General features: G+C 32.2%; 1 protein-coding gene and 2 long non-coding RNA genes across 4 annotated transcripts; 1 reads left to right on the top strand and 2 right to left on the bottom strand.

Annotated features, from left to right (window-relative positions):
* Positions 1 to 242: 242 nt before the first annotated feature.
* On the bottom strand, positions 243 to 8,137 carry LOC117683854 (uncharacterized). Its single transcript, XR_010712621.1, has 4 exons — positions 7,979 to 8,137; positions 6,088 to 6,187; positions 4,277 to 4,397; positions 243 to 3,975 (listed from the first exon to the last, which is right to left on the bottom strand). It is a non-coding gene; the product is annotated as an uncharacterized lncRNA (long non-coding RNA).
* A 219-nt stretch (positions 8,138 to 8,356) lies between these two features.
* On the top strand, positions 8,357 to 13,472 carry LOC105336680 (uncharacterized). Of its 2 annotated transcripts, none has more exons than XM_066080872.1 (12): positions 8,357 to 8,602; positions 9,705 to 9,779; positions 10,024 to 10,122; positions 10,373 to 10,444; positions 10,725 to 10,832; positions 11,167 to 11,259; positions 11,388 to 11,463; positions 11,618 to 11,772; positions 12,260 to 12,324; positions 12,416 to 12,507; positions 12,828 to 12,937; positions 13,149 to 13,472. In XM_066080872.1, the coding sequence occupies exons 1-12, from the start codon at positions 8,444 to 8,446 to the stop codon at positions 13,470 to 13,472; spliced, it is 1,428 nt and encodes a 475-aa protein (XP_065936944.1). In that variant the 5' UTR covers positions 8,357 to 8,443. The 2 variants fall into 2 exon arrangements, with proteins under 2 accessions (XP_065936944.1, XP_065936941.1); XM_066080869.1 differs by having other exon boundaries at positions 8,359 to 8,602; positions 10,021 to 10,122.
* LOC117685221 (uncharacterized) lies at positions 10,107 to 11,172 on the bottom strand. The gene is made up of 3 exons (XR_010712625.1): positions 11,023 to 11,172; positions 10,709 to 10,815; positions 10,107 to 10,424 (listed from the first exon to the last, which is right to left on the bottom strand). It is a non-coding gene; the product is annotated as an uncharacterized lncRNA (long non-coding RNA).
* Positions 13,473 to 23,518: the final 10,046 nt, after the last annotated feature.

The following is a 23,518-nucleotide window of genomic DNA, read 5'->3' on the forward strand; positions in this document are numbered from 1 at the left end:
ACAAAATTAAAGGTGATATTTAATATTAACTTTTTTCAGTTTCTCGACACCTGGTTGGTTAAATGTTTTATACTAAACTTCACTGCATGTAAGGTTAATTTTCAGTACATAACTTCTACTTAAAAACAACGAAACAAACCGTTATATCATCTTTACCTCTCTTTATGTCTCAATTATAAGTGAACTTTATTTAGCTCAGTACTGTATATAATTTACGTTTAAATGCATCTTTAAAAAAAAAAAAAAAAGCAAAATAAATTTCTCATTATAAAAATTTATTGTACAAAATAAAACTCAAGTATATATAACCTGCATAATGTTTTACTGAATATAAAATAATTGTGGTGATAAATAAAAGAAATCATGGAGTTCACATCTGTTGTTTGCTTTAATTAATTAATAAAATGCATATACGAATACACACTATAAAAAAAAAATGTTAAAAGAAATGATACACACAAAAACGTGTGCTCGACTTCACGAAAATGTGAATATGAATGCAGTATGGTTTTTTCATGTGTCCAGCTTCACACAAAAACATGTGCTCGACTTCACGAAAATGTGAATATGAATGCAGTATGTATTTTTCATGTGTCCAGCTTCACACGAAAACATATGTGCTCGACTTCACGAAAATATGAATATGAATGCAGTATTTTTTTTCATGTGTCCAGCTTCACACGAAAACATGTGTGCTCGACTTCACGAAAATGTGAATATGAATGCAGTATGTATTTTTCATGTGTCCAGCTTCACACGAAAACATGTGTGCTCGACTTCACGAAAATGTGAATATGAATGCAGTATGTATTTTTCATGTGTCCAGCTTCACACGAAAACATGTGTGCTCGACTTCACGAAAATGTGAATATGAATGCAGTATGTATTTTTCATGTGTTCAGCTTCACACGAAAACATGTGTGCTCGACTTCACGAAAATGTGTATATGAATGCAGTATGTATTTTTCATGTGTCCAGCTTCACACGAAAACATACATGTGTGCTTGACTGCATTTGCCTGACAAAAAATACATATACAATTATTTGATACTCAATATAATTATGCAACCACATAAACTTAAGACTTTTTTACTTAATTCAATCACAGATCAGCTAAGAAATCGTTCTCTTGGTACAATTACAATAACATTTCTTTCACCACAAACAATGTCAAAAGCATACACTGCTTTACACCTTATTCTCTGAACAGGAATAAATGATGCTGGACCTTCTTGTTCAAAAATATTGTTCCTCCACACAGTCACTGGTTTTCCATAATAAAATTTCATACCTTCCTCCAACTTTCCATACCACTGAACTTTCGCTATTACATGGACAGAAGATTTACCATTAATAATAACATTATGCAAATAAATTTTTAATATTTGACCTGGTCTTGAATCAAGTTCCATATCATCAAAATCTGCAATTTTGCCATCTTCAGCACACCAATTTGCTACAACAATAGATGAACGGCTACTCCGTCCATTCTTAACTCCTAGCACTGAACCAAAAATAGATACATCTTTTACTGATCTGCATGACATACATACAACCATTGAACTATGTGGCACATTTGGATATAATTTTAAGTACATCTGTTGAAGGTATTCAGTCTCTTTTTCACTTAACGTACAGTTTTTTGTGGAAGAAAATGACAAACATTTATCTGTATCAAATGTCCAGTCCCATACATCATAGCGTGTGTGCCTTGATGACATTTTCATATAATCAAAAAATTTTGAAGCACTTTTCATCTGTTGCAAAGAACCTCTGTCTTTTTCATCATACAATGATAACATTTTCAAAAAATCTGGACCGAAGTCATCATTTACATTTTCGTTATAAGAAATATCAAAAACATGCATACTTTTTTCAAACTTTCGCATCAACTGCATTTCTATACATCTTTTATTGGTTGGAAATGATCCAAGAATGCCATTTTCTCTTTCAAAACTAAATAACCAAAATGAGAACACCGATCCAAAATCAAAAATACACCTTTGTAAGTGTGCATGTAAATGCATGTTCATGGTAAGACCTTTACCATCAAAAGCTTTTTCTATTTTTTCACAAAATGACAATAAGAGTAGGTGTGCCACCTTAACATTGTTTTTAGTCAAACTTCTTGTACACAGTATTTTGCAAGCAAGAACAAATTTCCTCCAATAGTCTAAATGATCCACTGGAAGAATATCTTTTAAAACATAGATTGAAAATAAGACTGTCCAATTTTTCCATTGGTCAGCATTAAAGGAACCAAAACTGCTGGCAAACTTTTGAGGAAGTTTCCCAATATCAGATGGACAATGTACCTTCTCTACTCTAGCTTGCATTTGTTTTAAATCATCAGCTGACAAAACTTTATAATCAATCCACAAGTTCAAGACACGTTTTGCTGTTCCCAAAAATAAGTTGTGCATAGGATCTATAATAGTCATTCTAATGGGGTCAAAGTAATCTAGCTCTAATAATACAGAATATCTAACACCATAAAATTTTTCTAAGTTTTCTCGTTTACCTTTAGTCTTTGACTTAACAATCTTGCGTACAATATCTCTATGAGACTTTGCATCTCTCATTTCCCATTCTGAAAAATTGAAACCGGCGTAACTCTTCTCGCCTATACCCCCTTCAAACTGTTTCATACACTTGTTACAACCTCTTGTTGCCCCATGACCCAAAAAACCACAAAGTTTTCTACTTGCAGGAATATCACATCCCACACATAATAAGACAAGTTTGAAAATAACAGGTGTTTTTGACTTATAACTTTTCAAACTAAATCCATGCCATGCTTCCCGTAATTCTTCAACAAGAGGTTCTATGAAAGAATTTGTTGGAGGTTCTGATTTCATATCTGGAATTAAACCTACAAGTATCATGTTTTTCTTTTTAAACCTCTCCTCTCTTGGCAAATTCAAAATGGTTAGATAAATTGCACCTATTGAATAATTTGAGTACTTAAATGGTTGGAACCAATCAACATTCATCATTACACCATAATTTCTTTCAGAAGTAAAAAAATTATACTCTAAGCCATTAAATTTCTGCCATATCTCCCCATCATAAACATCATTGAAAACATCATGGGGCACTTCTCTAAAACGCCAAAGTTCACAAGTTTCTTCAAAATCTTTTCTATTAACTAATCTTTGCAAAGACAATTTCAAACTTTTATAACAATATGTTTTTCTAGCAATCAATTTCTTTTTTCCTCCAACATTAATTGACTTCAATAATAATTCACCACATGGTCTCCTATAATGACTCATTACATGATTTGGCATCACAACATTTGAACACAATTTTGAAGTTTGTATGCCCTCAACCAAATGACAACAATCTTGAAATTCATACAAACAATGACATTTTGGACACACGACATATTTTTCAAAATCGTCTTTTTCAAATGAAATATATTTGTGTAATTGGTACATTGTAACTGGGAAACTTTGGTAAAAAGATTTAGCTAAATCAGATGAAAATGAAAAAACGTAAAACAAAGATCTTAATAAAAACAACAAAACTGAAAATGCTGCATCAGAAACATAGTGCACAACTTGCCACACAAGCAAGATTTTCAACACTGCGATGACATAATTTTGATATCCCCCCTGTATATCTACAGATTGCTTTTCACTTTCATTTTCTCTGTGTTCAATGTTATCTAAATAAAACTCATTAAATAACTCAGTATCTAGAACCTCCTCTTCACTGGTACTGTCAGATGAACTTGATGATAAATGTCCCATAAGGAATTCCTCCTCCATGTCTGATTCTTCCATCTGATTTTCAAAATTTTCCATTTCTGGTTCAGATGCTGGCAACAAAATAGGTTCATCACATTTAGACTGAGTCGGTTGAGATATATTTTCGGCCTTCTCTTCACAAGTGTGTCTCCTGAAATATCTGTCACTAAAGTCTTGCTGACAAATGGTGCAATATCTTCTTTTTCTTGATGATGTTTCATGGCTAAAATAAAATCGTGCATTCAGAATCAATATAATTATGAATTTTTGGACAATTGCCAATCCAGACGATCACTAGAATGCTGTCGAGCATTAGCTCGACGCCTCAAAAAATACATATAGTATAGTACATTATAATTCAAGAATTACTGAATACATAATACAACCAGTATCAAATTAAAGTCAGTGCTTCATTCAATTATATCTTCATTTACAGAAATATATTTATCAGACTAACAAATTTATCTCTTGACATGATAACTATGAATTGAATGAAAATATAATAAAACATGTATAAAACTTACCGGGACTCCATAATCAATATGAAATAAGTGGCATTGACAAGTTTTAATCAAATATTATTCTTTATATTTCTTCTCTTTGGCCCTAACCCAGGTAGATACTAGTACAGAATGCTCTTCTCATCTAAAAAAAAATATTGTGACACTGTTTATTTAAAATTTTAACAAGAAGAAATCATTTTCATATTGTACACAAAACCAATCCTCATAATGGGAGTGTTTCAGACGTTTGTACAACTTGTACTTGTTTGTAACTTGTACATGGTGAGAGGGCTATATTTTCGATGCATATGCAAGGAAAGCTGATGTCTTGTGATGCTTTTGCAGAGATCATACATTTTTACCATTCCAATTTAAATTAGTTCTTTGATTCACTCCTAATAGAGCGGTACAGAAGGTTTTTGGAGAGGTTTAAAGATCTAATCAGCTTGACATTTACCAAAATTTAAACATCACCCTTGATAAAAAAATAAAACTTCTTGTGGGTGAAATAAATTTTCTATTAAAAAATTTACTAATTAAAAAATCTGTGATCAGGTATTAGAAGAAAAGATACAGTTTTTCTGGGTCACTGTGACAGGCATAATAATTGTCCCCTACTCTGAGAGTTGGATGGTCTAGGTCATTTTTAGGCTTTATTTATTGGTATCTCCTGAAAAGGGAGAGCTCCATTCTATATATAAAGATGTTAGAAACTGTTTGATTTTAAATCAAACAATTTTAAATTTTTCTTTACTTCAAAATACTTTATAAAAATTGTATAAAAAAAATCACGAAGATAAAATTGGGTGGAAAACACCGGTTTATCTATTTATAAGTATCTATATAAAAATGAGACATTAGAAAAAAGTTTTTGAAAGTTAAATTCTGGTTAGTCAATACCAGAAATGCAAAAAAAAAAGAAATATATAAAGTTCACTTTCAAAAAGCATTAAATAAAATAACCTCAGAAATAATGATTCCTTCAATGATGAATTTGTTGGGGTTTTTTCAAACACTTTTTGTTGAAATTCTTCAATTTTTTTTTAATCACAAGATCTTTCTAGGCTAGCACAAAGTGTCAGTCTGGTAGTGCATGTGTACTAAGAAGATACTGGTTAATTCAAGTTGTTTGTGCACAGGGTATATTTTTTCATTGTAATTTATTTCTAAACTGTAAACACTTTCATAATAATGATGCATCATTATCATTTATGGAAGTACATGATATCTAATAAACTTGAATGATTTAAAACTAATACAATAGTTTTAGAATGGATTGCTGCATTAGGTTCCTATCACATACCAAGACAAATAATAAACAACCTGTAGAGAGCAAGGATCATCCCGGTTGGATATTAATGACTGTTGGAATTTTAAGTGAGATAATAATAGCTGACATGTGTATACTAGATGGTTTATCTATGTACTGCTGCTGACTTCCAGATGCAGTGCCATGTTGTTAATTTACACCTAACAGTGTGAAACACTGAAATCCTACACATCAAAAAGGGTGCCCTGCAAAGAGGGGTCCATGTTATCCAAGCTCAATGTTTCCCAAAATATTTACAACAGATAATAACAGCTCGTTGTCATGAGTTTTGATCTTGGGAATCCATTAGTTTTAACAACATACATCTAAAGGCAACAGAAAGAACTGTGCAAAACATGTTTCAGAGGATTAACCCGATTAATGCTCTCAACTAACAGTATTTGAATACCAGTAGTAAGCAACTTACATAAAAAAATTTCAGCAATATAACACATCCTTAAAAATATGTGCACAGATATGAAAATATAACAATTACTTAAATCCAGACTCCTAGGTTACTTACATAAATGTATATTGCGTAGATCCATAACCGTTGACCAATTACAGGAATAAGAAGTGTAGTATTCCAGCAAATATTCTGTTTATCCTTTTCACTGTTTAGTCTGTAAAAAATGACAATAAATAAATGTATTATGTACTCTCTCTGTCTCTCCTAAAAAAGATGCATTCTTTAAACATTAATTCAAAGTTTATAATTATTATGAGCATATGTTATTGCACATTTTTTTCTAATATATCTACCATATGGTATATTTGAATAATTCAATTATGAATAAACGTAACAAATGTAGAGGTTGTGGAGACATGCATGTATACAACCTGGCCTCACCATCATCAAAATTTTTAATTCACTTAACTCAATCCTCAACTCAATTCCTGTTAAGGATTAACCTAATAAATTAGAGGTAAAAATGCTGAGTGTTGACTTGTGGAAAGTTGGTGAAGGTAGGGCCTGATTTGGATGTATCAATATCATGAATTATATGAATACAATTACAAATATTTAAAGTTTTAATGCACTATTTAACTTTATTATAAACAGATATCGAGAAAAGTTAACTTATGTTAATATGATGTAACATAACTTAACTTATAACACGGTTTTTAATTGTCTAAAACCTGGGATGTTATTTTGTAATCCAATTAGTTGTAAAGCTCATTGACAATTACAATAAATTAAATGGAACTGAATTTTAAGGCGCATTTTCTGACTTATTTTAAGGTGGTATGGGACACCTCCATGTTGTGACATATTGTTTATCGAAATAAACAATAAAATGAAGTATAATTATATTAGTTGTTTCTTTCCCAACATAGTCACCTAACAGGTTTACTTCGAATCTGTATGTCATGAGTTCGACTCCCGATGGGGGTTTTACAATTTTTACCTCTCCAAATATTTTTATAAGCAAATTTTTGGCTAAAATTTGTAAAATGTGAAAATTCTAAACTGGTTAAAGTATTCTAATTATAATGCACTTTAATCCACATTAATATCGACAGATGTCCCATACCAACTTAAGTTTTAACGCGACTGCTAGTAATTAAGATCATGTATGTTGATATGTATTAATTTCATAATGGCAATTTAAAACATAAAACCTGAAATTAAACCTTAAAAATATTCTTCCCACAAATCCCCCTTGTTTGTTGGAAGAAACTCTACAAGTTTATATAATGACTGTGGGCCAAACAAATTGATCAAAACAACAGGTGTCCCTGCTTTGTACATGTATTTTCAGATTAACCTCCCCCAATTGTGCTATCTATTGGTTGGGAGATAGAATCCCCAGAACCTCCCCCCCCCCCCCAGCAAAAATAAACAAATAAAAACATTCTTCTCTTTGGTAATTGTACAGTAGTACAGTATTTCCTTTTGAAAGTCCTAAGACCATCATCAAAGTGTAAATCAATGTGTGTGACACCCCCCCCCCCAAAAAAAATAAATAAATACATAAAATTTAAACTATAACCAGGGATGTATAAAACTATATACTTATATATACGTCCCTGCTACATGTATAACATAACATCTCCTGTCTGTAAGCACCCGTACCTCGAGCCGCGAAAAATGTTGTCGGATGTTGGGACAACTCTCGAGCTCTCTCTCCTCTCTCTATCTCTCTCTCTCTCTACACACCAGTGTCATTAAGTCATGATCAATTAAACATTAAAACATTAGATCTACAGCATACATCGGGATTTTACATGGCTGAATTTGTTTGGGGATTGAATTCCCAATATGAAAAACTTGGCCACTCGCTAGATCACGATCGCATAATCACGATCACGATCAGTTGACCCTCTACCGCTGTTCTATAAAAATATCCGTTCATACATGCTTATTATGTATATATGTGTTATCATGGTTATAAGTCAATGTTACCACTTACCTAACATGTATCAACTCTGCAATATTCTATCTTCTGTCATAATCAATCACAAACGTTGTACAAAATGTTGTAGTTCATCAACTTTCCTTTGTTCATCAATCCGCGCCAAAGATGAGGCGGAATTCACCCGTTCTTATTTATTTCGTACGTGTGCCCTATAATCAGCTAGTGATTAGCGTAACCTTATTTATTTAATAAAGCAGGGGGGAATGCATGTCCGATATTTATTAAAATTGTTTATTCTTTTATTTGACTATCCGTACAAATTTAACATTTTGATATTTTATTAAATAAGGGTAGGTACAGGCATCCGATAACTTGTTCCAAAAAAGGAGAACACGTGCATGTGTGCGCGCTTGTGGTCAATTGACCAATCACTGCCACCGAGAGCTTCCTTAATCGCATTTGAACAGTATAAAACTCGAAGATGGGGAGAACGATCGTTACTGAGCTCAAATTATCGTTATGGACTCAACAACCGAACTAGACACAGACATAGATGAGCAAGAGAGTTTTCATTTGCATATTGAGGAAACGCCGGATGCTGATGATCATCGACTTTCGCCCATTGAATCGGAATCGGGATCTGAAAGCATTCTCTCCGCACCCAGATCAAAGAAAAAGGTAAGAATGCATTGTATCATCACTAGCCTTATGATAGGTCTTCTGTTTATTTTGTGGCAGTTTATTTAGATTTCTCTCTCTATATATATGAAACTTCATTGACGGGAGGTGTCACTTCCCTCTGGTTCGACCCCCCCCCCCCGATATTTCATATCATATTGGTTTAATGCGCGGATCCAGAAAATTTTCCGTTTTTTTTTGGGGGGGGGGGGGAGGGAATTCTGACGCTTATTTGAGTTTGCCTTGGGGGGGGGGGGGCTGGTGTTTGAGGTATAATGGTTTTATGCGAGGATCCAGAACATTTTTCCGGGTTTTTTTCTCTCACGCTTATTTAAGTGGTGGGGGGGGGGGGTGTATGAGGTATATTTTGGGTAATTTAAAAACATCTCTGGTGCTATGTCCCGTGACTCCTGCCTGTAATCAATTTATATACATACAGACTTTGTGTTATACATTAAAAGAAAGATATCTATTGTAAAACTTGTACGCTTCTTAAGATAAAACTGTTATACATGTATATGCAGAACACCAAGTCTTAAGAATTATTTTTGCCATTGAATTATTTTAACATTGTATTGAAGTCCATATGCAGCTATTACATTTGAGTTCATATACACTGTGTTTTGAAATTTGATTGATTTAAGAAATGAAGATAATAATTTTTTTATTGATCGACGTATCAAAGAAAAAATTGACCGGAAAACTGCATCAATGCGCGTAGTAGTTGGTTTCCCGAAAATAAAAGTATGGGATGAGGCGGGGCTGCATGTTCCCCCACCCTTACCCCTTTGCTACTTGCTTGCTTTAGTATTAGCTCTAAAATTGCAGAAACTGTCATGATATTCTAATTCCATGATTTAAATATTTTGCATTAAATTGTGAGAATATAAAATGTTGAATTTTTATCAAATTTTCAATTACCTGGTAGTTTACAATTGTCTGATAAATAGAAGCGAGGTTATAAAATCTGCGAGATGTGCCTCTTGAGATTTAACGCAGATATTTACATTCCTTGCATTTAAGAAGGAATCTACAGTATTTATAAATCTTGACATGAATAATTTATTTTTGGAGATAACATTTTCTGTGTCTTCTTTTGCAGAAATTTCAAGAACAAACGCCTACCCTCAGAAGGTCACCAAGGAAACATGTACTTATTCATAAGTCACTATCACAAGTAAGGATCTATCATAATGCACATGTACTTAATTCACTTGATGCCCAGTATGTACATATCATGATAATATTTATCATGATTTATTTATTTCTACTCGTGAATATTTTAAATGCATTGAAGAAGCAAATCACAATAGAAAAAAATACGGTATAAATTGTCAATCACATCAATAGTATTAATAACACGCACCTTTGATTAACATGATTATCTTGATATTAAAAGATTTTTGCTTTATTTCTAGCAGTCAACAGACAAAAACCCAAAGGCCAGTAATGTACAGACTAGGAGACTATTACTGCCATCAGATTCATATTCTGACAGCAATGATCTGTCTATTTACATGGTATGTAAAAATATTTATTGACACCCATTATCTTTATTATGCACAAACCATCTCTTTATCTAATTACCATGCATCTGGTTGCATGTTGGAAAATCCAAAAATATAGACATAGACTTTGTTTTTGATATCAGTTTTTAAACAGTTGTGATGAAGAAATGGGGAGTTGATCTTGATGTACCGGTATAATGAAACATCAACAAAAGTCTGACTTTCAGTACTTTGTATCAATATTTTGATTTTGTCTCAACAGAGCTCTCCTGGTCCTTTACCTCCCCTTAGAAAATCCCCAAGAAAGAGGACATCTAAATGCAAAAAATCACAAGTAAGAGGCTTTCAGGAACAACAGAACTTAAACAATTTCCTGTACTTATTGATACAATCCTCATATGAATAGTTTCTATTTCAAGCATTAGCCAAGCATATACATGTTTATTATTTAAAAGATATAGAATATGGCTACACTATTTAAATACATGTATCAACTTTCAAATAGCACAACAATTTACTTATCATCATATGTTTGGATAATGCTATAACATACTAAATAATTCTCAATATTTTGTAAATTTTCATTTTTATCTCTTACTTTTTAAATCCAACAGTTAAAAGAGAAAACCCCACAAGCCAGGAATGTGGTTCAAATTGGAAGAGTACCAATGCCATCAGATTCTGACAGCAGTGATATCGATGCACCTTGTGGAAATCAAATGGTAAATAAATTACATATTTATTATTGATATTTGTTTCAGGAAGGGGTAACCCTATTAAACATTTATTGCACGAATGTTTGGGAGACAAAGATTTATTACCACAAATAAATTTTTCTTCGAATTCTGAGTAGACCATCATGATCATAATGCCCAAACAATCATGCAGTTTATCATTTTTTAGTTTAATTACTGGTACGTAATGGGCTGGAAGCTCAAGAGAGCTCTTGTCTGGCATCTGTCCGTGGCTCCTTTTATATACATCTGTATTAAACAATTGTTATATAATTTATGTTTGTTTCGTTTTATTTTATAACCATATGCACATTTCTTTAAGTCTGGAATTCGGAAATCACCAACTAGAAAGTCCCCAAGAAAAAGGACAACGTTAACTCCTGCTTCAAATCAAAGTCAAACAGGCAGAAATTTGGTAGGTATCCTTTCAGCTAAAACCAGGATACCCAATAAATGGAGAAAGTATCATAATTCATTATTGTGGTGGTACAAGCATTCTTATCAAAAATGTATTTATGTGGGTTTTTTTTTATATAAATGCAGGGTTCAAGAACCCAAAGAAATGATATGACTCAACAACCAAATGTGCATGTAACACCTGGTGCAGAAATATCCAGTGGTAATATTCGTACTTTCATTTTTTTAAAGGGACAGGGGCTTAGGGGTAAAGTTGCTTTAATTTTACAAGATATCAAAATCCATTAGTGGATACTTTCATTTCACTTAATATTCTTTTTTATAGTCTGTGTAAAAAACAACTTTCTTTGTTAAAGGAAAATCACTTAAGCAACAACTTCAAGAAATCATTGGAAACCAAAAGGAAATGATGCAGGGGATCACAAGCTTGAAAAAAGACGTTTCAACCATTAAAGGAGAGATGGAAAAAAGAAAAGCAAATGAACCTGTAGAGATTCCAAGTAAAATAAGAGTAAGTCATACTATTTTTTATAGATTTTATATATGATAATTTCAATTAATGTTTTTGTAACAGAAGTTTCAAAAAGTTTATAACAGAGTTAGAAGTTTCAATGTTGGTACAAAACCTGACATCACAATACTCTAAGAATGACGTCATCATGCTCAAGGGGAGATATATTACGAACTGACTGTGTATGGATTATACACGGTCTTCATGTGACTGCTATTAACTAATGATTTCCTTACAATTTAGTAGGAGGTAAGATATATACAGATAACTTTGTTATCTCGAACTAGATGCATATGCGACCATTTAAAAACTTTGAGATATCCGAGTATTTGAGGGTAAAATACTTGAAAAATAAGTGGTTGGGACTTAAAAATCACTTCGATAATTTCATGTATTCCAGATATCAGTGTTCGAGATATCGAAGTTCAACTGTACATGTACACTGAAGAGCATGACCAAGTATCTTAAGTATTCTGAATGCTTTCAGGTTGCAGTTAAAGATTTTTACACAAGTGGCCTTGAGAGAGACATGACATGGAATTTGAAAAAGAGGTATTACTAGATTAACTCTTGCCAGAATCCAAATGAAATTAAATGAAAATCTAAAAATCAGTTTCCCAAATATTTTGATATTTGCTCACAGGTATACAGATGAAGACAACTTTGAACTTACCAATTACATTAAAACAAGTGTGCAAGGAATTGCCCCAGATACCTCAGAGGAAGTTATACATGGTAAATTTTAAATGTCATTTATACATTTTTTTAAAGTAAAATATCTATGATCTGTGAACACAACTGTTATATTAACAGGCAGTTGATATAAAATTAAAACCATAGACGAATTTGCAAAGTTGGTAGTGTAACCACAACTGTAAATATGAATGAGGTTATGTGCATGTATATGCATTTCGTGATGCAGTTATTTAATACGATTTATTTCTCAGTCAACTGAGAAGGTGAACCAGCTTACTGTGGCCTGATAACAAGATTGATTCAAAACTACTTGATTTTTTATATTGAGAACATTTCTTATTCATTAATTTCTTTTGCAGGTGCCATCAAAAGATATTTCACCTCAAAGAAGGAGGCAGAAAACAGAATGTCAAAAAACAAGGCAGAAATTCACAAAAAGAGGCAGGCAACCTATGAGAGAAAAAAGGAGGTAATATTAGATTGAGAATGGTTTTAACATGTCATATTTCAACAGTTCAGATATTTCTAAATAATTTTTATTCTAATTATTGGGATTCTTTCTATTATGATTGTGTGATACGAGAAGCTGATTTAAGAGGCATATCAAGCTTTTTTGTTCTTTCTTTTTTCAAAAGAATTTAAACTATTTTAAAATTCATTATCTTTGTTCATCATTGCAGAAACTTAGACGTCGGCTGTCTGCCTTGGACAAGAAAACAAAATGGTCAAAGGACAAGAAGGAGCTTGTGCGTGGATTACTTTCCAGCAAGTCAGCACATAAGTACATGAGTAGCGACGAGGAAGGGGATGATGGCTTTATTTCCCACCCTTTTTCCTGGGAAAGTGAAAGCTTCCGGAGTGTTAAAGACAGTCTGGACAAAAAGTTCCTGGAGACTTGTCCAGTCAGGAGTAAAAGACTGCTTTCCAAAAGGACTCGTGGAAGTCTTAAGGATGAAGAACCTCCAACGCTTCCTGAACAGTTCATGTGGATTGTGTCTCCTTAAGGTTAACATCTGTAATTCAGGACTGGGGAAATTGTTCTAAATAGCCATCAGTTTGTTTGTTTTTTTGCATTGAATAAATGTCATCCTTTATGAACTATATATATATATATATATATATATATATATATATATATATATATATATATATATTATATTATATATCATGTCTCTACTGAAATAAAGAGTTATTATGATGATGTTTTAAATGGTGTTGTTGGTTTTTATTTCAAGCATTTTAATTTTCTAATGATTAAAGGCATTTATGTAATAAGCTTAAAAAGTACTCTGAAAGCTTGAATGGTATTATCGCTAAATGAATTTTTAAAATTTAAAGTGTAAATCAAACTTTTCCATTAGATTTACAAAAGTAAAGATGTCTTTACAACTATATTTAATTATCATAACTTAAAAGTAAATTTCATAATTGAATTGTTGTAAAGCCAGTTTTACAAAACTGAAAGATTAGCTTTACTGGAAAAAAAATTGCTTTGTAAAATAGGCCATTACAATTCATTTACTTTTATGTAAAGTCAAGTAAAGATTACCTTTAACTTATTTGTCTTGGTTAAGTAAATTTTTGTAAATACAATTAAAGGTAATGTAAATATAAAATTTACAATATATTTACATGTATTGTAAAGCTGTTTTTTCATGCAGTGAAGAGTGTTCCTATTTGAAATTATTCAGCAATAATTCCCTTCCGACTTCATGATTACATAACTCATGTACAGGCGATCAGAGTCTTTTTCCCTCGCTGTCGTATTATTTCTGTTAGTAGATAAATTCATAATATATTTATCACTTTAAACATTCATTTGTTGATTACCGGGTATTTTTCCGTGATCTGTTTACTACAAGTATGTATGTAAAAAGGTAAATAAAATATAAACAGGTTAGTCAGCATCTATAAATCGTCAGCTAAATCGCATGCAAATGAAGAGCGGACACTTGTTCAACAGAATGATAAATATCGCCATTAAATGCTTTTGACTTGTGTATATACATATCGTAAGATATATGCTACCTGTACATGTATAGTTTAACGGAAAAACAAAAACTAAGAGTCATATTTTGACCATACCCGCGATCTTAGTTCAGATAAAAAAGCGATGACGGGTAACATGTTGGTATGATCTGTGTATACGCACAAGTGCAGAAATTCATAGAATCAATATTTAAATGAATAAAAATTTGTGTCATTACTCAAAAAACTATATAACAGTTGATTTCAAGATTTCTTATCTGAAATTCATTGTTTATCTTATCATTAACTGCTTGTAATTTTACATCGTCTATTCACTAAGGGAATTTGATTAGCAATAGTACTATGTACAGTACCACGCAATAAAGAGTGATCATACGCACTATGAATAAAGAAAAAGAAAGGTGATGCTTGTAAAAATAACAACTAGCCGAGAATCAAGACAACGATTAAGGAACATTAAGAAACATCGGAATAAAGTCGGGACAATTTTTATAGCAGTTTTAAAAAGGATTAGAAATATTTAATGACTTCAATTCAAGTACATGTATAGAAATAAAAACTTAAGATGCTTTGTAAAATTATCGACAGCTCGCTGAATTAACAAAAATATATCGGATTAAAGTCAAATAGTTCTTTTAATCTATCTTAATGATTACATTTATCTAAAATTAAATAATAATAATAACAGACAAATCAAAATAAAAATTACCCCCGCTTCCCTGTTGTCGCTGAGTACAGGTTTCACGAAACGTATTAAAAACAGGGGAACGGATGGAAGTTCTGATTTTAAATAGATTGAAATACATTTGTAAAATATCATATAAATAAACCAAAAATTTCATCATCCTAAGTCATAATTACCACCTTGCTGAAGTAGATAAAAACGGGTAAAAAAATTATATCGAGAAAAATGAAAGCGTTCAGGCCACGCCTACCTCATTAATAAAGCGCGCAAACTGTTCACAAAGCGTGCAACTTTTTTTAGCAAAGCGTACCGTGCAAGAAGCGAACCGTTCCGTTCACAAAACGTAACGAACCGAACCTGCAACTGGTGTAGTAGCACGTTTCAGGGTCTGTATATGGATAATAGACATTTAATTGAATTTGTGTTAAACGGATTTCATTTGGTCGTACGTCATTTCCGGTTCTCATTTGAAGCATTCAAGCAGAAGAATTTTTTTTTACTTTAGATTTTTTAAAAATATAACTCGGTGTGATGAACAGTGACGTACCGAAGGTAAATGTACTAAAACTATATACTTTTAATTTCTTTATTCACTTCCGTTTGTCCTTTTCCGGTCCCGAGGCCAAATCCTTTTCTGAACTAACTAAACTTGGACATCCAAACTTTGAGGAAAGACAAAACAATGTATGATGGTATGTTTACTATGTTATGAATGATCCGGCGTAACTTCCGGTCGTGACAAAAAGTACTAAAAAATTGACATTGACATTTAGTCTTTTTGTTTTGTTTAACTTAGAAATTATTTCTTAGAAATTCTTTTACAGTATATATTGTATCCATTTTCTTTTAAAAGAGAAATGGATTTTTTTGTTCTATCAATAATTGTTATTTCTTCAATGAAATTTGACACTACAAAAAGGTTGGTATTTTTACAAGGAAAGCGTTTCATCGATTGATGTCATGTCTTTGTGTGATCATTCAATGGATTCTGTTAAAGACTTTAAATCCATATTTGGCAAAAGGAATGTGGTTCGGCATGCAGACAATGGGCGACACAATATAAAAAAAACCCATAATTTGTGATTATCAACAGTTTTGATGTGAACCTAATGCAGCAATCACATCCCCTAGCACTTCTTGTACCATAGCTTGGTGAGTTTTCTATTGTTAAAAGTGTGGGTTATTTGTACATACCCCACACTTTTTTTTTTAACTCCGCCCACTATCTCGAGTAAAAACAACATCAACAAAGTTGTTTTTAGCGCGTCCATAATACTCCACAGTAAGAGCTTCCTCCAGATCAAAATTGCCAAAACTCAACACGGATAAATGACTCGACTAACTTAGTTCGTCGTATAAATCTCATTTTTAGCTCGAGTCAAAACAATATCGGCAATGGCTTTGTCAGAAAGACTCTATTTTAATATTCCCCTCCATGTATGCGGACAAGTAGAGAAACGTGTGTTAAATGAAATAGGGGTATCCTGTTTAAAGGTTTCATAGAAAGTCAGTCACGTGATAGGAAAGCGTTTGAATAGAATACTTGTTTTGTGGACAGAGTGAATAGCGATAGCCAATCGAATTTGACATTTTCCATTCACGGTTTCGCGACAGGCATTTCTCAAATAATATTTTTTTATAATGCTTATTAGTTGATTTTGTTCAAAATATATATGTACATGTTTTTTCAGCCACTTTTAAAAAACATACATTGATACAGAGTATCAAATAAGATTTAAAAAAAACTAATTACCTTCATCAATTTAAATTTAATTTCAATTGTTTAAACTGAAGCATTGCACAATTTAGGGTTCGTAAATATAAGATTGTGTTAATACGTTTAATTCTTTGAAGCAGATATCGATACTATAAGTCGGAAAATGAACAAACATGAAATAAAAATAAAACAACGAGAAGTCAATCTATTTATTAGGGCTATGAATTTAAAAAAAATGAAGAATGATTAATCTTTGTCGGGGATAGGAAGTCATTTCGGAAATTCACGAAGTACAGTGTACATATATAAAGACCAACGCATTGGCACCGTATAGTTTAGAGGCAAGTGCACTCCCGATATTACTATGATAATAAGATATAATGAATAATCGTAAACTATGGTACAAGTAACTTACCCCATATAATATTGTTGATTATGTGCAGATACCCGATGGGCGTGGTCATAACGAAACTCGGGAGCTACGCTCCCTCGTGTCATTATGACCACGCCCATCGGGTATCTGCACATAACCAACAATATTATATGGGGTAACTACTACAAAACAATCGTCCCATTATAATACATGTACATGTAATTATTATAAAACAGTTTATATTGATGTAATATTTTAGTGTCGTCTTTGGTTGATATTCTTCCATCGTCTCTATAAAAACTTGATTTCATGAAAAGTTACATGTCATTGGATTATATACCCAGGACTATAACCTTTTCTAACCTTACAATAAAATCGAACAATAAGCAGAAACTATTTTTACCTCATTCGATTAAAATTTTCAATATGAAAATTGCATAATTTTTTTTTTTAATTTTACATATAAAATGGTTGTTTATTATAAGATAAATTATATAATTAAAAAAGGCTGTTGATTGATGTATTAACTTTGTACAACATTTTCATATATATTATAAAACCATTCGATGATCTCCATGAAGAATCAATCCTTGCAAATGCAGTAATCAGATTCGGAATCGTCGATAGTTGCTTCATCCTGAAGCGAGTCGCCCAAGTTCTGGACATCGTATGGACATTCCATATGTTCATGCCTCGAAAAACCAAGATACCACAAAACTGCTCCTGCGTTAGAACACATTCCCACAACTCGTGCTCCTGTTAGTATGTATTGATGATCTATACCGCATCAAACTCCATAGAGAGTATCATCTGGATGTAACGTGGCGAAACTGAAGCTTCATCTATATAACGTCAGGGTCTTCTCGATAAACAAACATGTTTGCTTCCTTGTCAATGTGTTACCGAATGAAGACTGTTATTAATAACAGTTTTTGCAGACACCTTTATAAAGAAACCTTAATTTATTTCATATTTTTTAATTGAATCTTTTATTCCTAATTTCAATTCAATTCTATTATTAAATTAATATGACCAGAAAAGGGGGAAAAAGTTATAATTAATTTGTATTACCTGTATTATCTGTTTTGTTTAAAGAATAATGTTAATTAAGCATTTTTAATACCAAAACAAATGAAAAATCCATAGTGACAAAGGATAATGGAAAAAAAAGTGCTAATAGCCAAAATAATCTAAACTTTTACAACAAAACAAGGATGTTCTACTTCTTTTCTTTTACAATACGTTTTCCAAACGAAGGTTAAACTTTAATGAAACATAGAATAAAATGTAACCTCATCATATGTTTACTTTGAAAACTAATTAGGTAAAGTATATATACAATACCAACAACTTACAATCATTAAAGGCATTTTCCCACGATCCACAACAGTAATTGTCATGATTTACGTCTGAAAAATGTCACAATTCTTAATCATTTAATTTTAAGGTGTAATATCCCTCTGCTATTAATTTTGCCATATATTTTTTTTTTAAATTTCATATTGATTTTCATCAAAGTCAATATCAATCGATTCATATGAAACAAAGTTTAAGTGATGAAGCGCTGCTAGATTTTTCAAAAATTGATAATATGTCAAATCATGCTATGAAGAAAACTAGACATAGTGATTAGAAAAAGCAAAATTTTACCATCGCAGTATAAAATTAACAAGTGAAAAGCTGTCAACGTGACAGCAAACCGGGTTTTCTTTTATGTAAACTGTATCCATAATCCATATCAACCCTTATCCAGTGAAATGGAGAACCCTACATGTATATGCAACATTTCGCCAAAAAATGACTAAGTTCAAAAGCTAGTATTTTTTTCATAAATTATCAGAAATCAAAATCCTAGTAATATCACCACGTATAACACAACATGCGGGGTGTATGCTATGTTGTACACGGGGTGTAGGCTTCCGAAGCGAGAAAACGGTGTCGAAGGTACGATATTTGTCCAATTATTTAATTAAAGGACTTTTTTTGCCAAAAAGAGTATGCTTACGGAAGAAAGCATGAATTACGGAATGCATAGACACGTTTTATTGCATTGTACATGTTCTAGTTTTCTCAAACACTTCAACACAATTGAACATGTGAGTTTGACCCTGACGTACGTTAATGATCAAATATCTGGACAAAGGTTCCGTTTATCATCACTGTTTTGTTACCAACAATTGCATACCATCAGTGTTTGATTATTCATAAATTTTCTGTGAATAAAATCAATCGAATACAGAAATATTTGCGAAAAAGTGATGTTGTACACGGGGTGTATACAACGTGTTGTACAAGGGGTGTATACAATCGGTATTTCTTGCAGAGACTAGTGCATAATATCAATGGAAAATGTTTAATGCTTATTTATTATTATAATGCAGCTGTTCATATTGTCTTGGATCATTCTAGATTATCATGTATATAGCTTGGTTAGCACAACACACGGTAGGTACAGACTTTCAACAATGTATATTGATAAATCTTTTGATCAAATGTTTTAAATTAGTCCAAAACTGCTTTGTAGATGGTGATAGAAATTGATCATTCAGAGGAAGTTCATGATGAAGAAGGATCCTTAATATGCAAATTTTGCTCAGTCATTTAAACACAGATCGTCCTTCTATAGACACCTGAATGCTCACAAAAATTAACTGTTTAAATGCAATCAATACCCAAAAACATTTTACGCGACATTACTTGAATCTTCATATTAGCAATGTCCATACAGAGCCAAGAAACCTCCTTTGTCCCCATTGTGGTCGAGCATACCACACTTCATGTGCATTGTCAAACCATATAAGGTTTAAGCAAAAGGGTGGGGGTAATGAATGTAGCATATGTGAACTTAAATTCAAAGACAATTGCGGTTTAAAACGACATTTGTCACCTCATGAAGAAAAGGCACAGCACTGCTCCATTTGCAATAAAAACTTAAAAGAACATTCGAAACATTGCACAAAGGAAAAATCAGAACAGAGGTATTCTTGCCATCATTGCGACAAAAAATAAGCATTGAGAAGATGCCTGAAAGTGCACATTAAAAAAATTTAATTTTGACATGAAACCACTCCTGCATATCCTTGCTGTTGTGGGAAATTGTTTAAATACAGGTCTTCTCTCAACAGACATAAGAAGGCGTGTTCAAGGTCTGGTATTTGAGTATTTTGACTAGATTAATCCTCATATCAGAACCTGTATTTTTTACATACATGTTTTACATACAGTGCATGATAAATTGACACAGTTTCTAAATTTTCGGAAGATCAAGAAGATCAAGTGAATAATCTTCCAGTAATTGGTATGATATCAATATAGGGATATATTGTCTTGAATCAAATGAGATATTAGGTTTTTTCAATTTGTTTTCCCATATCTGCTCCCGCATAATAGAAAAGCCTTATTCAATTTTAAACATTTGAAATGCCATAAGTTTCAAACGATGATAACTAAGTCTAAAATTTGTAATTGTCTTGGTCACATTTATTTTTCCCAATTATAATACATTCAGCTCTGTGAACGAGCTTTAGATAGAGAAATAAAAATGTTCCATCAAAATATTCTCTGGCCTTAAACATCAAACATGTACTATACATGCACTGAACAAGTACATCAAATTTAGTTATATTTAAAAAAAAAAAAAGAATTAATCCATCGGGGGGGGGGGGGGGGGGGAGGAATAGTCATGTAGATATTGCCTCATTAATACTTTATTATTATGATACATTTCCTTGTAATATTTTATAAAAAAAATTCTTTTTTACTTTTTTCCCCTGCTTCAAAACAGCCATGGGATTCAATTCGTTCCATTCAAAGTTTCTTTTTCTATATTTGAATTCAAATAAGTGTATCGCCTTCAAACATTACTTTGGACCCAGCACCACCTCCCTTGTTGTTACATGCCTCAATAATTTTTAATAACTTTGGCACGCTTTTGGTATGTCGAGTACTCTTCTACTAGATTGCGCTATTGGGCGTTTAGAAATACCCACCATATCAACGATTGTTACCTGCATTGTGAAACAATATGTTTATTTATCTGGATAGTAGCGGTAAGTAAGCGGATCTAGACTATTTTTTCGGGGAAGGCGGGGTGAATTTACTTTGAGTAACAGATGTGGATGTGTTTGCTGGATAGGAAAAAGGGGGGTATCAAGTCTTCTTTTCTGTAATGTATTTCACCACATAGCGGCATACAAAGGCGGATTCAGCGCTGGCTCATTATTTATGTAAAACCGATTTTTTATGTGGTACATTTACAAGTACTTGAATGAGTCTGGACTTTTTTTAATGAAAATAAGTACAGGTGAGTGATTTTAGTGCAATTAAGGGGATAGGTTTTGTAATTTGAAATGTTGTGAAAGCCTTCTGTCTCTGCGGAGCTAACTTTTATATTTTATATTTAAGACCCATTTTCAATTATCTTTTAAGAGATAAATAGAAGTGCGAAACATATTTTATTTTTCAGTCTACTAAATGCATCTGATGTTTACCAGTAGAAAAACATTATTTGCAGCAAATTCACTAAAAAAATCTAATAAATAGACAAATTGTCAAGATTGGTTCAAGAAATATTACCTTATACGATACTTTTTCATCACTGAGAACTACGTAGGTCAGTAGTTTTAAATAGTGATTATAATTATTTGAACGAGCCGTCAGTCGGTAACATCCATGCCCCGAGGCATATTTTGATCTGATTAACACTTGTTCTTACGCAAGTTAATCAAAAATTGCAGTGCAATATGCGTTAACGTTGCATTTTACATTAAAACGAAAGTGTCAAGTGAAATGTAGTAGTGCTACCTGCTACCAAAAACAAAAAAGAAAAGAGCAACTACCAACACCCCCCCCCCCCCCCCAAAAAAAAAGAGCTCATTTTATCTTTATAAACATTTCTTTTTCTCATTAAAAAATAACACAGAGAAAAATGTTGACTGCCTCATAGGTAAATAATAGACCACTATAGTTTTTATAAAATATGCTTACGCGCATTATAGAAAAAATACAGTGTATTTATACTTTTTATAAAATAATTTGTACCAAAAAATAAATCACAATAAACAAAATACAGATAAAAATATTAAGATTTTTGATAATAAAAATATTTTTAAACGAATTTTCTGTTGATCAATAGTTAAGCTTTGCCATTGTGCAATAATTACTTTATGATAAAATGAATCTATGTAGAATTTGTTAATAAGAAGTAGTATTTAAGAGAAAAATAAGATATATACGCCTTTACATCAGAATAATCCTATCAACAGGGTTATTTTTCTTGAATTGGAATGAATCCACAGTACCACTCTTCATTTGTAATACTCCTGGAGTATAGCAACAGTGGGTGCATGTTGATATTTTGAAATGACTCCCACTAAAAACAAGACGGTAGAATTTCGTACTTTTACAACAAACACAGGATGAATCTCTGCCATTCAGACAATTGAAAGGTGACTGAAAGGTAACGGAAAAGTGACTGAATGGCATATTTGTGCCATTCAGTCACCTTTCCAATCAGTTATCATTCAGTTGACTGAATAGCAGAGCTTTATCCTGTGAAAGGTCAAAAAACCAGTTAATTACTAATCACATTTTTTTTTATTCTATTTGAAGAAACTCGTTTTACAGTATATTTAAATTTGCTTCGAAGTAATTAAACTACTTGCGGAAATGACAATTCCCTATATATTCTTATAGTAAATTTTGAGATTGTCCCTAAAAAGAACCCCCCAAAAAATATTTTTTTTAAACCTTTTTAACTAAACTAGAAATAGTTAAAATAGCATAAAAGAACAAAAATTAAAGAGGTTTAATTTGCTATTGTTGTTTCTACGCAAAAAGACAACCAAAAACAACCTCCTTAAATGTTAAATTTATGATTTTTTTTTTTCAAATTCATCTGAAACATAAAGGACTATAACTTGCAACAAATAGTCAAAAAGGAAATACACATTTTGTGAAGAAAGAAGGTTTTACAGTTTTATCCAGAGTCCCACCCTCCCACCATGTTACCTGTTCCTTTAAGCATGACTTTTATAATATGTGTAGATATATACTTCATGTGTGAATAAGTAGAGGATGTTATATTTCGTTACAAGAAAGTTAATGTAACCAGATGCCTCTTAATGGCAAAAAATCCCGATCAGTGCCGAATTACGCATGCCCGTAAGACCTCAGGGTTAACATGTCTTAGGAACTCTGTCATAAACGGGTGGTGACACGTATATAAGTCAGGTCAGTTTTCTGTTGAATAACTTTTTTTGGATGATTGACTGGTGTGATCTTGTCC

Source organism: Magallana gigas, chromosome 1 (genome assembly GCF_963853765.1).
Source record: "Magallana gigas chromosome 1, xbMagGiga1.1, whole genome shotgun sequence".
NCBI classification, from domain to species: Eukaryota; Metazoa; Mollusca; class Bivalvia; order Ostreida; family Ostreidae; genus Magallana; species Magallana gigas.

Bases quoted from the DNA above. Each gene is read 5' to 3' on its own strand.
- LOC105336680 (XM_066080869.1), top strand. From the start codon at position 8,444: ATGGACTCAACAACCGAACTAGACACAGACATAGATGAGCAAGAGAGT. The intron at 10,123-10,372 runs GTATGTAAAAAT...TTGTCTCAACAG, and splicing joins ATGATCTGTCTATTTACATG to AGCTCTCCTGGTCCTTTACC. The intron at 12,325-12,415 runs GTATTACTAGAT...ATTTGCTCACAG, and splicing joins ACATGGAATTTGAAAAAGAG to GTATACAGATGAAGACAACT.